Consider the following 18,005-nt stretch of genomic DNA (forward strand, 5'->3'; position numbering starts at 1 on the left):
GATTGGGCATGATTTGGAAAGACGCACACCTGTCTATATAAGGTCCCACAGTTGACAGTGCATGTCAGAGCAAAAATCAAGCCATGAGGTCGAAGGAATTGTCCGTAGAGGTCCGAGACAGGATTGTGTCGAGGCACAGATCTGGGGAAGGGTACCAAAAAATGTCTGCAGCATTGAAGGTCTCCAAGAAGTGGCCTCCACCATTCTTAAATGGAAGACGTTTGGAACCACCAAGACTCTTCCTAGAGCATACCTCCCGGCCAAACTGAGGAATCGGGGGAGAAGGGCCAGGGAGGTGACCAAGAAACCGATTGTCACTCTGACAGAGCTCCAGAGTTCCTCTGTGGAGATAGAACCTTACAGAAGGACAACCATCTCTGCAGCACTCCACCAATCAAGCCTATATGGTAGAGTGGCCAGACGGATGCCACTCAGTAAAAGGCAGTTAACAGCCCGCTTGGAGTTTGCCAAAAGGCACCTAAAAGACCCTCTCAGACTATGAGAAACAAGATTCTCTGGATCAAGCATAAATTTGCTTTTAGGCCGTGGCTACAGATACGGAGTTTTCGCCCATGCCCCGCTTCAGCAAACCCTCTTTCTCAAAGCTTAGGAGCCTGATCATGTTTTGCGCATGTGTTACTTTACGCAAACATTCATTTTTCTAACGTAGCTGCTCACACTACCCCTCCCCTTCATGTTTTGCTCTTTACTCACCCTCTTCTTAGCCATGATGATGTAGCCCGTCTCCACCTCATATTTCTGAACAGTTTAAATAAAAACCCTGCAGCAATTTGAACAAACATTCAAAAACATATATGATGAAGGCTATAACCTTCTCTGTCTGTCGGAACGGATATTGCAGTTGCACAAGCAGGAAGCAGTCCCTATACTTAAGAAAAAAAACAATCAGCGTTGTGTGTGATGATGGCTAATCTTTAACTGCTGCCATATTGTAGTTCCTGTCTGCCTCCTGGTGAGCTTAGCATTGTTTCCACTGCAGTCATTAAGCTGTGGCGCTGAGCCCACTGCAAAAAATAAATATGCGCGAACTGCACCATTTAAAAAGTTCAGCACATGAATGCTAAATGTAACTCGGGTAAATTGTCGGGTAACTTGGGGTAAAACGACACCCTACCGAAAAATAATGTTTGGGGAGTGACTTAGTGTGATAATGCTTTTTGCTAATAGCATACCTGATAATATGGACATCCCCTCGCAACATTTCCCCCCCACTTCACATTTTTGCAGAGGAAACACTGCAGCTTAGCCAATATTCACAATGATGATGAAAAAATAACATGAAATTGCTAATTAGACTGCGTGTCGGTGTCTTGCTGCGTTCCACCTCTGGGCAGCCGAGCATGTATCTGGACCTGTGAAAATAATCTGACAATGGGCCAGTTTGTTTATGCTGATATCGTGGCGAGACGAACTAGCTGCATGCAACTCAGCAGATAACAACTGGCTGGCCTGCCTGTTGGTGTCGCGCTTATGTTTGCAATACTGACAAAGTTTGTACAAACATGTCAATTAATGTATTTTGTGTAAAACACAAATAGCTGCATGAAGCCTACTCTACTCCTGAAAAAAATAACATGAAATCAGGCTTTTGCTTACTGAGGCATGGAAAGCAATAGCTCAAACAGTTGTGTACAACATGAAGTTTGTAGGCTACACCAGTGACCAGACAAAAGCCATCAAGGAGGGGGAGCGGAGCACAGCAACTACGTAGGAATCGGAGTGGGCACTCGGCTATGTAAAATAATACATAAACAATCTTGCACATGCGCAGAAATATCTGTATTTTTAGCCTAGGCAAATTGGGATACAGAAACTCCGTATCCATAGCCACTCTGTATAATTTAACAGTTCCATTTCACATCATGCTGTTCATATAAATAATTAATTATAATTTACCAGTTTCTCGCAGTTATTTATCCCGGGAAATGGGAGTGGGTTTGGACGGGAAATCCTGGTAACATGGTTCACGTTATTAAACCTTAATCTGTAAACATACAGTATTTTGCACCACTGGGAAACAACCATTATCAAAAAGGTCATGAACAGGTTGATATATTATTTAGACAATAGAAGATTTATTAGGTTCATCATCTCTGTGATTGTACAACTTTGAATGCATGAGAACAAATGTCATAAACCATCAACGATCTACACAAACTGGTTTTCAAATAAATGTTCTGTTCCAGAGTCTTTTTCAAGAATCTTGGATATATGCGCTGAAATTCTTGAAAGTTCAGCCGCAAATGACAATGATCAAGTATATTTCACAGAGGCGACTGTGGCGCACATCCCCTCCCCCTCATGAATATTGATAACTTCCCCGCTGTGACCTCGTAGACGTTAAGTCCCCTGGTAAAGCCTGTGAAAAATGGCTCAGAGTTTGTCACTCCCACAGAACCCCAGAGGGCCACAACGCAACACTAATAAGCAGCAGTCACTCAGTCACAGTAGTGGAGATGATACCATCATTTAAAAAGGGGGATGGAGATCAGTGTGGGTATTATTGTTTATTTGCCTCAAGGCTCAGAGAATGCATGTCGACAACAAGTATAGCAACAAGCAACCAGTCAACAACACACAATGTCGTGTTATAAATCCTGCTGAGTGCGGACACTTCCTATTGGGCCTGGCTGCCTGACATCATCAAAAAGTGACATGGTTTGGTTTGGGCATCTTTAAGGGCATTACATCATGCCATTTGGATTCAGAGGCCAGCAGAATCTATTTGTGCTGAAGACTGACAGTGTAAATCATCCAAATTAGAGTGCATCTGGCCTCAAGAGAGACGTGTCCAGTGCTACAGTAGGCTATACGACAATGGCAACATTCAGTCAGAATAAATGCTATTATGTTCCAGACCCTTTTCATTGTTTCATGACATAAACATTGCTGCTTGTGCAGCAATACTTGAAATATCTGACAGTTAGCAAAATCACAATGCCCAAAGCCTATTTGGTTTCAAATCACCACCCTGGACAGTTCTGACCTAGAATATGTGGACAACTATAAATACCTAGGTGTCTGGCTAGACTGTAAACTCTCCTTCCAGACTCATATTAAACATCTCCAATCCAAAATCAAATCTAGAATCGGCTTTCTATTTCACAACAAAGCCTCCTTCACTCACGCCGCCAAACTTACCCTAGTAAAACTGACTATCCTACCGATCCTCGACATCGGCGATGTCATCTACAAAATAGCTTCCAATACTCTACTCAGCAAACTGGATGCAGTCTATCACAGTGCCATCCGTTTTGTTACCAAATCACCTTATACCACCCACCACTGTGACCTGTATGCTCTAGTCGGCTGGACCTCGCTACATATTCGTCGCCAGACCCACTGGCTCCAGGTCATCTATAAGTCTATGCTAGGTAAAGCTCCGCCTTATCTCAGTTCACTGGTCACGATAACACCCACCCGTAGCACACGTTCCAGCAGGTATATCTCACTGATCATTCCCAAAGCCAACACCTCATTTGGCCGCCTTTCCTTCCAGTTCTCTGCTGCCAGTGACTGAAACGAATTGCAAAAAATAAATAAATAAATATATATAAAAAATAAAAAAAAATACAATAAAATCGCTGAAGCTGGAGACTTCTATTTCCCTCGCCAACTTTAAACATCAGCTATCTGAGCAGCTAACCGATCGCTGCAGCTGTACATAGTCAATCTATAAATAGCCCAACCAATCAACCTACCTCATCCCCATACTGTTTTATTTACTTTTCTGCTCTTTTGCACACCAGTATCTCTACTTACACATCATCATCTGCTCATTTATCACTCCAGTGTTAATCTGCTAAATTGTAATTCTTCGCTACTATGGCCTACTTATTGCCTACCTCCTCATGCCTTTTGCACACACTGTATATAGACTTTCTTTTTTTATACTGTGTCATTGACTTGTTTATTGTGTTATTGGCTTGTTCATTGTTTATTTCATGTTATTCCATGTGTAACTCTGTGTAGTTGTCTGTGTCACACTGCTTTGCTTTATCTTGGCCAGGTCACAGTTGTAAATGAGAACTTGTTCTCAACTAGCCTACCTGGTTAAATAAAGGTGAGAAGAAAAAAAAAATATATAATTATAATAATAATAATAATAATAATAACTTGTTTGATGAGTGACACAAGGTGAGAGAGCTATCACAATAATGTTAGTAAACTGAAGCAGGGAATGACATCTTACTGCCCTCGTGTTCACATGCTGAATAAACACCAACAGGCTCCAAACCGCTTGGAACAAATGCAATTTCTAACAAATATTTAGTAACAGTGCTGATGAAAGACAATGTCATATCATGGACGCTTAGGACTGTTATAAAGCAGAGTACTAGAAAGTGATTAGACAGAAGCCAACGACACATCAACCATTACTTTCAACCTTCCACGATCACCTCGTGATTAAATTTTCAGGCCATCTCCAGAGATGTTTTATTACAGGATGATAAGGCTGGGAGACTCTCCCCTGCTTAAACAAAGGGGATGTCTGACTACAGGCCTCTCAGTGGGGTGAGCGACGAAAGGAAATAAATCAGCCGGCCCGGCTCTGTGTGTAATGTGCCGAGCGAGGTGATCTTTTCAACACAACACACACTGTCTCCTGAAGGGGCCAACAGACAGTGACACAACTTGCAGTGTGAAATAAAATGAATAACCTTTGAGTCAGTAGTGAGCAGTGTGTAAGGCATAAATGATGACATTGACTTTGTCAAGCCTCTTTTTCCATGCAACACAAATTGTTTTTTAGCCCTTATCAACATTCACTTAAAAGGGTGTGATCTACTAAGCTTATATATGGAATTGTTTTAAGATGGTCATACCATGGATCATTTAGCTATTGGATTTAGAATTTTAGGAACCCTTTAGGCATCAAAAATATCAACAACAAAAAAATATTTGATAATATATTGAATTTGGCCTTAACTACCATAAACCATAGAAATGCACTGTATAACACATTCATAAATGGCAAAAAAGACAGTAAAAAAATAAATCATACGGAATAAGGTTCAAGCGTCTGTCCTATATCTAGGAGATATAAGAAAGCTCAGGAAATATTTTAGTTTTGGACACATATTTAACCCCTTATTTTTGTTGGCACAAAACTACCTCCACAGAACCAAACCTTCGTAGAACGAAACCGCTTTCGTGAGAAGACCGATTTTAGGGATGCCTCATGGTCTGACAAACAACGCTATAGCTCGGCAGATGCGGAAGACCGACATAGGCAGATGCGGATTGAGACGCAGCCCATGTGAAATAAAACATATCTAGCTTAAAAAGTGACCGATTTTTGTATTTTGTTACTTACATTGACGTACGGGTGCATCAATAGACTTAAGGATTATTGAAGGAGTCTGTTATACATATTCTATAACCCTAATCAGACCATTATAACAGTGGAAGAACATTTTAATTGGGATGTGTTAAAAAAGCCATATTATTTCAGTTATTAGGGCCAGGACGATACCAGTATCGCGATACTCATTAGTATCGTGGCAAGGAAACAAAACACAAATGGGATTTAACTTCTTTAGGAAAACAGCCCCGATGTTGAAAACAAACATTATGTTGTCATTTAGTCACATGTACAGTGAGGGGAAAAAGTATTTGATCCCCTGCTGATTTTGTACATTTGCCCACTGATAAAGAAATGATCAGTCTATAATTTTAATGGTAGGTTTATTTGAACAGTGAGAGACAGAATAACAACAAAAAAATCCAGAAAAACGCATGTCAAAAATGTTATAAATTGATTTGCATTTTAATGAGGGAAATAAGTATTTGACCCCTCTGCAAAACATGACTTAGTACTTGGTGGCAAAATCCTTGTTGGCAATCACAGAGGTCAGACGTTTCTTGTAGTTGGCCACCAGGTTTGCACACATTTCAGGAGGGATTTTGTCCCACTCCTCTATTAAGGTTTCGAGGCTGACGTTTGGAAACTCAACCTTCAGCTCCCTCCACAGATTTTCTATGGGATTAAGACGGGCTAGGCCACTCCAGGACCTTAATGTGCTTCTTCTTTAGCCACTCCTTTGTTGCCTTGGCCGTGTGTTTTGGGTCATTGTCATGCTGGAATACCCATCCACGACCCATTTTCAATGCCCTGGCTGAGGGAAGGAGGTTCAAACCAAGATTTGACGGTACATGGCCCCGTCCATCGTCCCTTTGATGCGATGAAGTTGTCCTGTCCCCTTAGCAGAACAACACCCCCAAAGCATAATGTTTCCACCTCCATGTTTAACGGTGGGGATGGTGCTCTTGGGGTCATAGGCAGCATTCCTCCTCCTCCAAACACGGCGAGTTGAGTTGATGCCAAAGAGCTCCATTTTGGTCTCATCTGACCACAACACTTTCACCCAGTTGTCCTCTGAATCATTCAGATGTTCATTGGCAAACTTCAGACGGGCATGTATATGTGCTTTCTTGAGCAGGGGGACCTTGCGGGCACTGCAGGATTTCAGTCCTTCACGGTGTAGTGTGTTAACAATTGTTTTCTTGGTGACTATGGTCCCAGCTGCCTTGAGATCATTGACAAGATCCTCCCGTGTAGTTCTGGGCTGATTCCTCACCGTTCTCATGATCAATCTTTCTGATTGAGAGGGGGTCAAATACTTATTTCCCTCATTAAAATGCAAATCAATTTATAACATTTTTGACATGTGTTTTTCTGGATTTTTTGTTGTTGTTATTCTGTCTCTCACTGTTCAAATAAACCTACCATTAAAATAATAGACTGATCATTTCTTTGTCAGTGGGCAAACGTACAAAATCAGCAGGGGATCAAATACTTTTTTCCCTCACTGTACTTACTTTCAAGCTATAGCACATAATATTTTACATACAGCAGATTTTTAAAAAGGACCAAAGAGTCTGGTCTGCTTCGTTTTTTCATTTTTGTGTACAGAAAAACATATTGCTATACTGGTATCATCCCGGCCCTAGTTGTTATGGGATTAGCATGAATATGCAGCCCTGGGATACACAGAGAGGATAATCTTTAAAACGCCTAATTGTTTTCCAGGCAACTAGTTATTTCTATGGCTGCGTACATTTCTGTTAGTGATTATTTTACTTTAAAATTATGCCGCCTTTAATCACTCTGCCTGTGTAGCCTAAAGCAAAATAATTTCCAACGTGACAACCTCATTTTTCAGAGTCCATTTTAACAGATTATTTGAAGTCCTTGAGTAAAGAGCCCATACTCAATATCTCATTTACCCTTCAATAACTACATTTTGAATTAGAATGAAAAGGTTACCTATATATATATATATATATATATTCACCATTCCAGCAAGGGTGTTACATGAAACTCAGTTAAAGTGATTAGTTCACAGCTCCACACACACAACTGTCTGTTTAGCGCTGGATGAGTCAGTCATGGCCATTTCTCTTTGTTGTTTTAACAGGTGCATATAAAATGAACACAACCAATCTAAAATGGCCAAAAAGCAGCAGTTGCCTTGCGCCTGGCCTCCATTTTCTCTGGTAATTTGCATTTGAATGCTGAGCCTGAGGTAATTACCGTGCTGTTATAAACAGGGGAGGAGAATCAATGACAACGTCACTTTGTGTTCTTTAAGTTAATAAGGCCTCTGCACAACATCCCCCAGGGATGCCTTTTGTCATTCAGCGGCTGATGCACGTGGTCGGTCTGCCACTCGCTAGCTGGCCACCATATCTCTACCTTAAAGGACAAGCAGCAGAACACAATAACCATTGTCTGTTTGTGACAATCAAAGCTTTTTAAAATCACGTTCTCTTTTCCCTTTTTAGATGGGCTTTAAACTGAAATCATATGATCTAAAAGGGTACGTTTCCTATACGGTTAGATAAGTAGGCCTACATCTTGTGTTAGGTAAAAGAACAAACTATAGAAATGTTGTGAAAAGTGCTAGCGTAAATCACTCTTACGTGTATGATAAACATCTTTATCATAACAAGGAAGTACCACCGTAATACCTGACCGCCTATGTAAAACCAGAAAAACTGAAGTTCATTCTTCATTCTTAGAACCAAGAATCCTTAACAGAAATACAGTATATCCTGAAATCCCAAGGCCATAACATTAGCAAGGTTAATAAACATAAATGCTGGTAGAGAGCAATCTTTCCTTACCTGCAGTTTGGAGGTGGGTCGAGTGTAATTTCTGCAAGTTCTTTCTGAATCCTGAAAAACAATGATACTCTGTTTTAATCTTTGTGGCAATGAATATCTCTAATCACATAACTGAAAAAGCTCCCAGAGTGCATTTGACCCCAATGTGATAATGAAATGCACAAATATCATGTTGTTAATAAATCCATAGAACATGATGATACAGGTAGACCAGACCACAAATTGCAGTCATATGAGTTAACGTATAAAAATCTACATTTACCAAATGCCAAGGCAGTCCATTGTAGGCTTATTATGTCTAGGGTTGGGCCGATATATGATTCAATTGAATATCGTGATATTTGACACTGACGATATATTGTGACGTGCAAGACGATATCGTGATGTGCAAGACTAGAAAACTGTGCAGTTTTATCAATGTGTTTAAAATGTCTAAATAAATGAAGCCCCCCCCCCAAAGAAATGCTAAGATTATTTAATGAGAATGCCACTATATTGTAAATAAGCACAAACATTATACAGTCTGGAATGATTTAGTAATTAACGGCGCAAAACTATTATATCAGATATCACAATATTTAGATTAGCATATCGTAGACGAGGTCTCCCCAAATATCACCCAACTCTAATGGTGTCACACAGTGCCATACTGTTGTTAAACTGACTTTTCCATGAGGAAGCAGCATAAGGGACATTACAAACGTGATGAGGCAACCTCTGGGGTTAATAACATCATATAAACATCTTCGTATAAAAAGGATGACAAATCACGATGACATGTAATGATTCACACACACAACAGTGCAATTTAACCCATCAGTCATAATGTTATGTCACATCCATCTGTGTTGAACCAGGCATGGGGGAAAACGCCATGGAAACACATTACACCATCACTGACATAACTGCACCCCCTTTAATCAACAGAGACCTGTGGTGTCCAGTGTTGCGGTCGTAATACTAAAACCCTGGGTTTGAGCACAGTGGACTGTCTTATAAGTGTGCTACACATCAGGAAGATGTTCCAAATATCAGGGGTAGTTATAAAAAGCGCTGTAGCCTCAGCCAATCCCTGGCTCAGCTGGTTGCATTATTCTATCATCACCTCGCATCAATCTGTGTTTCCAATGGCAAGGCTAGGTGGGCGGCAGTGGGAATGCTGTTCGTGACAACACTAACCACACAGAAATGTGTTATGAATGAAAGTATGGTCATCATCGTTACGGCTCAGGCCACCTGACCTAGCTAAGGAAAGCGCTATGAATATCCTATAACCAAGGATAAGCAGGCCAAGTCCAGAGTGTTTCCTGGTCAGCTCTTATCATCACACGGCCAGGAAAGACTCAGGGGCATAGTCATCATAGTATTCTGCCTGTCAGATAAATGACGGGCATTACAGTGTCATGATGCGATAGATGCAACAAGGTGACCTTTCATTACATATGTTGTATGGATTAAATCTAATGGATATATTAATTGCATGAGTGTGACTAGAATACTGATGTCCATAGGACCAGTTAGCGTTATATACAATGAGCCTACAAAACATTAGGAACACCTGCTCTGTCCATGACAGACTGACCAGGTAAATCCAGGTGAAAGCTGTGATCCCTTATTGATGTCACTTGTTAAATCCACTTCAAAATCAGCATAGATGAAGGGGAGGAGACCGGTTAAAGAAAGATTTTTAAGCCTTGAGACAATTGAGACATGGATTGTGTACGTGTACCATTCAGACAGTGAATGGGCAAGACAAAAGATTTTAAGTGCCTTCGAACGGGGTATGGTAGTAGGTGGCAGGCACACTGGTTTGAGTGTATCAAGAAATGCAACGTTGCTGGGTTTTTCACACTCAACAGTTTCCTGGGTGTATCAAGAATGGTCCACCACCCAAAGTACATCCAGCCAACTTGACACAACTGTGGGAAGCACTGGTGTCAACATGTGCCAGCATTCCTGTGGAATGCTTTCGACACCTTGTACAGTCCATGCCCTGCCGAATTGAGGCTGTTCTGGGGGCAAAAGAGGGTGCAACTCAATAGTAGGAAGGTGTTCCTAATGTTTTGTACACTCAGTGTAACTCACCACCCTGAGGATAGGAAGGTGCTCAAACCTGCCCCACTTAAATACCACTAAACTGAGCCAGATTCAAGGTTTACCTCTTGGCACTGGTTGAGAGTTTGGCAGCTGTTTTACTGGAGATCTTAGTCTCCTTCTTTTTGGGCTGTGCTTGTTCCCGCTCCTGTTCTGGGGGGACTGATGATTCTCGTTGTTCGATATCCGAGCTCCCCCCACTGGTGCTGGGGCTATCGTCCGGTCTCTGCACCTCGCTGGACATCCTGGCCCTGGGAAACAGACACCAAACAGCACAGCTTTATCTTTCATTATGTTTTCTATACAAAATAAATGAGTGGTGTAATGGTATGTTAGCGTTCCCAGGCCTTTTAAAAAAAGAAAATACTTTGGGGGGGGGGGGACTGCCGGGGTTCCAAGGTTGCACAGTCTATCATTTTACTAGTCATTGTGCTGTTTTGCAGGTTAAGATTAAGATGCCATTGCCTACCATTGTGCCCTTGAGCAAGGCACTTTGGTCAATTGACTGTATTGGTCAATTGAACATAAGGTCCAACCGAAATTTGACTTCCGCTTTTAACACAACCCCTCCGAGAAGACACACATACAGGTTTTTGGGGGGAGAGGTGCGGGGGGCTGCCACACTGGGCGCCCGGGGAGCTGTTGTTGTGGGGGGTTAAGTGCCTTGCTCAAGGGCACAACAGCAGGCAATGGCATCTAGGATTTGATTTGATACCAGAAACACTCCGGTTGCCAGCTCACTTCCTGCCGGACCCCAGATACAAACTGACAACCCTCCAGTTGCTGGCTCATCTCTCTAACCACACAACAGCAGCTACCTGCCTCCATTGTGTGGTTGAGTAGAACAGAATATTTGATTGTCCTAGCAGGAGGACATTATTTTCCCAACAGGGTAATTATGTAAATCTGCTGGTTCGTCAATATTTTTGACAAACTACTAAGATCTCAAACTCATTCATGAAGATCCAATATTACTGTGTTAACAAACCACCTACACATTTTTGGAGTATGAAAGAACAATGCTTTCGAGATGTCTTGACTTGAAGAGTCAAGTGTCTCAGGCCTACTGACAATATAGTCTTATGTAAAACAATGAATTAATTATCACCACATGAACCTTTTGAGTAGTTGACCACATCGATTGATTGAACATAGACCGAAAGAGACACTAGCCGATTAAACTCAACTAATCGGGGAGTTGATTTCAGTAGGCTGAAGAGACACTAGAACGGTAGACTTGTGCCTCTACAAAGGCATCAGATGACAGAGATATCGCCTTAGGCTTTGATGACAATAATGTGAGGTAATTTTTTTATCTATCACGATCAGTGATATCAGTTTATATTGTTTCGAATAAAAGCCTGGGGAATAGGACTAACGTTACGGTGAAAGATGCAAACGGTTAGTAGTGCTTAACCGCTATCTTTCCCGGGGGTGTTATGATAAGGACATCAACGCTATTTGTGTATCAACTTGCAAAACCTGTGTGAGCTGGCAACGTTGGGGAAATTATGCCAATTCTGAAAATTTATACAGTTACATTTATCAAAGATGACGCGCATGTTGACTATGGGCCTCAATAAATAGGACACAACAATGTATCACTTTCTTCTGTTGTTGTTTCGGACCCAGCTGAGCAATTGGTCAACACAATTTGAAAACCTCCCCCCGTCGACTGAAAAAAATAATAAACAAATAGCATGTGCCCGCGACACAAATAGGGCTGTCAAAAAAACAATGCATAACAAACATCAATAACACTGCAGGGAAAAAGTAGCACCCGCTGTGCCATGTCCTGCTATGGGGAATTTAAATGAAGAGGCCTGAGCGTTTAAAACTCCGCAAAATATGCAGAGAACATCACGTTTTAGAGATTCTTCGACAAGGCATCAAGGGCTCGTCAAGGCCAGTCGACGCGAGGGCCAAATGAGCGGCTTGGAAATGTGTGAATCCAACGTTTCTCAAGTGTCCACAATAAGCGTTGAGCTGCTCAGGCACAAAGGGAGGCACGTCCCACACCCCCTCATTGGAAAATGCCACTTTCACGGGACATTTACTTAGTTTCTGTACACATACCATGGACAGTAACATGCGTGCAAAAATATTACCTGGCAGCTGACCGTCGATGCTGTATTTAGATTTAAAATCCCACGTGAAAAGTATATCCACACACACACGGCCGTCTGCTCGCACTCGTGTCCTTGCTATTTAACTGAAGGTAGCAACCGAAAAGCGATGACAGAAAACTGAAGAAGCCGGACCGCCTCCACGCGCGCTCTCATGTTGCGCGCGCCGCTCGTACACGTATGATGATGCCAGTCGCCCTAGATGAAACAAATCTGTATGCTTCATCACGAAACAGTTGTAATATTCAAAACAGCAAAGATAGAATTGAACTAGTCAAACTACTCAATGTTGGATGTCGGCTATCTGAAAATGATGGACCCTGCATGTCGAATGAGCAAGGTAGGCTATGACAACGTGAGTGTACATCAGGAAACTCAACAAGGCATGGCATAACACCCTGGGCTGGGTTTCCCAAAATCATCTTAGCACTAAGATCATCTCAATTCTATTGAAACTAAATGGACGAAAGATGATCTTAGTGCTATGATGCTTTTGGGAAACCCAGACTTGGTCCACGCATAGTTGTCCATGGGCAACATAACTTTAGTGTAATGGGGATGAATAGTGTATGTGTATATCAGTGGAGCTCCTCAAAGGAGGAAGAGCAGGACCATCCTCCTCATTGAATTTCAAAATAAATAAATAGTAAAACTATACTAAATATATTCACATCACCAAATAATTTATTAAAACACACTGTTTTGCAATGAAGGTCAACAGTAGCTTCAGCAGCACTCTGTAGGGTAGCACCATGGTGTAGGCGGAGGACAGCAAGTTTCCGTCCTCCTCTGGGTACATTGACTTCAATACAAAACCTAGGAGGCTCATGGTTCTCACCCCCTTCCATAGATTTACATAGTAATTATGACAACTTCCGGAGTATGTCCTCAAACCTATCAGAGCTTTTACAGCATGAACTGACATGTTGTCCACTTAATCAAAGGATCAGAGAGTGAATCTAGTACTGAAAGCATAAGCTACAGCTAGCTAGCACTGTAGAGCGCAAAAAAATGTGCTGAGTAGTTGACTCAAAGAGAGAAATTACAATAGTAAACAGTTTTGAACAAATTCATTTCTTCCAAAATTAAGGAGAAGTAAGAGAGAGAGTGAGCGAGAGAGAGAGAGCTAACTATATTTTGTAGTATATCACTTTCACTTACTTAGCTAGTGTAGAATGCAGCTAGTTAGTTTAGCCTATTCAAACACCCGGCTCAAACAGAAAGGGATCCTATGTTAGCTATGGCTATCCAACATTAGAACTCTTCCAAGTCAAGGTAAGCTTTTGTTTTTAGAAATGTATTGCCGCTGGGGTAACTGCTAAACTGCTTGCTGCTGACTGTACACTGTACTGCATGATTGTAGCTGGTTCACTAACACAATTTAAATTCAATGTGTCTAGTGCAGGCCTGAATCACTTCATTGAATATATCTATTGTTCCCTGGACAGCAGATAGACGGCAGTATAGCGCAGCTGTTGAACAGAAAGGCCGAAATAGAACATTTACCAAAATAGAATGCAACTGCTCAGCTACAGCGAGCTAACGTACCTCCGGTGGCTAAGAGAAGGATATGGTCGATTCAAGAAGAACACAGAAAGTTCCAAGAGATGGACAGACAAGTATTTTTTTTTGTACTGCATGATGGGACTGGCTCACTTTGTCTTATTTGCCAGAAGGAAGTCAATTGTTTTAAACAAGAAAATTTAGAGCGCCATTTCCAGTCACACCATGCCCACTTTGACTAAACATATCTGCCACATAGCAACTTCAGAAACAACAAAATAGCGCAACGCAAAGGACAGCTCAAAGGACAAGAACAAATGATGGACAGATCTAGCACTGTTGCAGAGAAAACGAGAGGCAACATATGAGATTGCTTGGATACTCGCGAGAAATAAGAAGGCCTTCACAGATGCGGAGATTGTCAAATAATGTTTTTGGGGCGAAATATTGTATGCTGATTTCACAAACAAGGAAGCTATTTTAAAGCAAATTAACGCATAGAAGACATTGGCGAGGACATCGGTAAGCAACTGATTACTGACATATACGTGGCGCCGTGTTTAAGTATTGCGCTTGGCAAAAGCACTGATGTAAGTGACATTGCCCAATTTTGTGTTTGGGTCCGCTTCCCTCAAAACGAGTCATTCAGAGAGGAACTTTTATGTTTACTGCCCCTTCAGGGACAAACACGAGGAGAGGATTTTCTGAAAGTCCTTGTTACATTTTTTGCTGATAATTATATTGACTCGTCGAATCTGGCATCTGTGTGCACTGACGGCACCCCAAACATGCGAGGGAAGGAGAAGGGACTCATAGGCCGGATGAGAAAGAGAGGATATTCCCGAATTTGTTACATTTCATTGTGTCATTCATCAGGAAGCACTTGTGCCTAAACTCAAAGACTGTGACTTACAGAATGTGATGCAGCAAGTCATGCGCGTGGTGAACATTATTATTGTGAAGGCACTGAATCACCGTCAATTCTGCGAGTTGCTGGAGGAATACCAGACAGAATACGGCGACTTGATATTTCACAATGAGGTGAGATGGCTGTCTTGTGGCAGAGTTTGGAAATATTTCTCTCCTCCCTCAAATCCATGAATTTGTTGCAAGCAAGGGGAGAGATGAGCCAGAGCTGGATGATCCACAATGGATATTAAAGCTGGCTTTTTTAACTGACATCACTTGCCACCTGAACATGGTGAATCTCCAGCTCCAAGGGAAAGCTAAAACTCTGGGCAAAATGCTGCGTGTGGTCACAGCATTTCAAAATAAAATCTCCACACTGTTCATAACTGACAAACAGTTTGTTCATTTCCCAAAACTCAGAGCAGTCACCACATCCTACCCAGCCATACTGCAACATTTTAGCTATGATGCATTTGTGCGTGTGTTGGAAGAGTTGAAGTTGGAGTCAAGATTCAAGGATATCATGGAGTACAAGGAGTTTTCAACTTCATTAAGAACCCCTTTCATGTGCCAGTGTCATCTCTGACCCCAGTCATCACAGCCCTCTGTCCTGACCGTGCTGGATTAGAAAGTGAGATAGTGAAGCTGCAGGCAAATGACACATTGCAAGGTGAATTAAGATCAGGTGTTACCTATTTCTGGAGCCTTGTGTCAGACACAGAGTATCCACTTCTGAAGCAGTGTGTGCAAAAGGTGACATCCTTTTTTGTCAGCACGTATTCATGTGAAGCAGCATTTTCAACAATGTATATTTTGAAACAAAAACAGAGAAACAGACTGACCAATGCACACCTGGATTGCCTCTAGGATAGGATAGCAACAACCGACTATACATTTAGAATGAATTCAGTCCAGGAGAAGAAGGGGACATTTTCGCTCATCCAACTATTGAGTTAACCCTTAATATGGGTCTTATACATGTGAGGTAGCCTATTTGATGTGTGTATGTACAGTTGAAGCCGGAAGTTTACACTCACCTTAGCCAAATACATTTAAACTCAGTTTTTCACAATTCCTGACATTTAATCCAAGCAAAAATTCCCTGTCTTAGGTCAGTTAGGATCACCACTTTATTTTAAGAATGTGAAATGTCAGAATAATAGTAGAGAATGATTTACTTCAGCTTTTATTTCTTTCATCACATTCCCAGTGGATCAGAAGTTTACATACACTCAATTAGTATTTGGTAGCATTGCCTTTAAATTGTTTAACTTGGGTCAAACATTTCGTGTAGCCTTCCACAAGCTTCCCACAGTAAGTTGGGTGAATTTTGTCCCATTCCCCCTGACAGAGCTGGTGTAACTGTCAGGTTTGTAGGCCTCCTTGCTCGCACACACTTTTTCAGTTCTGCCCACAAACTTTCTATATGTTCTGTGGGATTGAGGTCAGGGAAGTTTACATACACTTAGGTTGGAGTCATTAAAACTTGTTTTTCTGTCACGTCCTGACCAGTATAGGGGTTATTTTGTAGTTTGGTCAGGACGTGGCAGAGGGTATTTGTTTTATGTGGTTCGGGCTGGTTGTGTTAGTTGTAGGGTGTTTGATTTAGTATTCTGGGTTTTGGGCACTGTTCTATGTTTATGTATTTCTATGTTCAGTCTAGTTATTTGTATTTCTATGTTTAGGTAATTGGGGGTTAAACCCTCAATTGGAGGCAGGTGTTTTCTTGTTGCCTCTGATTGAGGGTTCTATAAATAGGTATGTGTTTGTTTTAGTATTTGTGGGAGATTGTGCTTGGTATAGCTTTGTTGCCTTACCTGGCCTGGCCTGGCCTGGCCTGGCCTGGCCTGGCCTGGCCTGGCCTGGCGTGGCCTGGCGTGGCGTGGCGTGTCGTGTCGTGTCGTGTCGCGTCGCGTCTGTTTTGGTTCACCTTCTTGTCCGTTAAAAATAAAAAGATGAGTGCACATTTCCCCGCTGCGTCTTGGTCCGCTTTAACCTACGACAACCGTGACCGAATCTCCCACCAACCAAGGACCAAGCAGCGGGGTAAGGAGCAACAGGATAATTATATGGACTATCTGGGGAATTGGACATGGGAGGAAATTCTGGATGGGGCTGGACCTTGGCATCAGGCTGGGGACTACCGTCGCCCTCCGGAGGAAATAGAGGCAGCCAAGGCGGAGAGGCGTCGGTATGAGGCTTTGTACGCGCCGATGGAGAAGCACGAGAGGCACCCCCAATACTTTTTTTGGGGGGGGGCACACGGGTAGTTTGGCTGGGCCAAGGGTGAGCCCTAAGCCAGCTCCCCGTGCTTTTTATGGGGAACAGGTGGAGTGGAGAGCGCCGAGGTATGCGGAAGTGCACACGATCTCGCCCATACGCACGCACAGTCCAGTGCGAGTGATCCCAGCCCCTCGTAAGTGCCATGCTAGAGTGGGCATCCAGCCTGGTACGAGGATGCCTGCGCAGCGCATCTGGCCACCGGTGCGCCTCCTAGGTCCAGGCTACCCTACGCCCGCTCTACGCACGGCAACCATCAGGCCCCTGCACAGCCCAGTTTGCCCTGTGCCAGCACTTCGCTTGTGCAGGGCTACTAGTTCCATCCAGCCAGGACGGGTTGTGCAGGAGGTGTGATCGAGACCGCCAGTGCGTCTCCATGGCCCGGTATATCCAGTACCAGCACCACGCACCAGGCCTCCAGTGCGTCAGCCCAGTCCTATTCAGCCTGTTCCTGCTCCTCGCACTAGCCTTGAAGTGCGTGCCTCCAGTCTGATACCTCCGGTACCAGCAACACGCACTAGGTTTCCAGTGCATCAGCCCAGTCCAGGATGTCCTGTTCCCGCTCCTCGCACTAGCCTTGAAGTGCGTGCCTCCAGTCTGATACCTCCAGTACCAGCACCACGCACTAGGCTTCCAGTGCGTCAGCTCAGTCCAGAGTATCCGGCAACAGTACCCCGTCCAGAGTATCCGGCAACAGTGTATAGTCCGGAGCCGAGTGAGTCGGCCTGCAGCCCGGAGCCGAGTGAGTCGGCCTGCAGCCCGGAGCTCCCAGAGAAGCTCTACAGCCCTGAGCATTCTGCAGGGGTAGACAGGTTGGGTGGGGGAAGTAGACCTGAGCCTGAGCCACCTCCAGTATAGGTGGGTTGGGGAGGGGGGTAGCACAGGAGCCATCGTTGACGGCAGCCACCCTCCCTTCCCTCCCTTTAGTTAGGGGTTTATTTT

The 18,005-nt window shown here is 43.0% G+C and overlaps 1 protein-coding gene across 1 annotated transcript in view; it reads right to left on the bottom strand.

Annotated features, from left to right (window-relative positions):
* Nucleotides 1–12,503, bottom strand: part of LOC106605266 (ubiquitin-conjugating enzyme E2 E2) — a 33,453-nt gene extending 20,950 nt beyond the window's left edge. The window contains exons 1-3 of the mRNA XM_014200713.2: nucleotides 12,354–12,503; nucleotides 10,311–10,496; nucleotides 8,152–8,202 (exon numbers count right to left, since the gene is read on the bottom strand). Coding sequence (XP_014056188.1) covers nucleotides 8,152–8,202; nucleotides 10,311–10,489 — 230 coding nt within the window. The 5' untranslated portion in view covers nucleotides 10,490–10,496; nucleotides 12,354–12,503. The remainder of the gene's footprint in view (nucleotides 1–8,151; nucleotides 8,203–10,310; nucleotides 10,497–12,353) is intronic.
* Nucleotides 12,504–18,005: the final 5,502 nt, after the last annotated feature.

Source organism: Salmo salar, chromosome ssa05 (genome assembly GCF_905237065.1).
Source record: "Salmo salar chromosome ssa05, Ssal_v3.1, whole genome shotgun sequence".
In the NCBI taxonomy this organism is placed as follows: domain Eukaryota; kingdom Metazoa; phylum Chordata; class Actinopteri; order Salmoniformes; family Salmonidae; genus Salmo; species Salmo salar.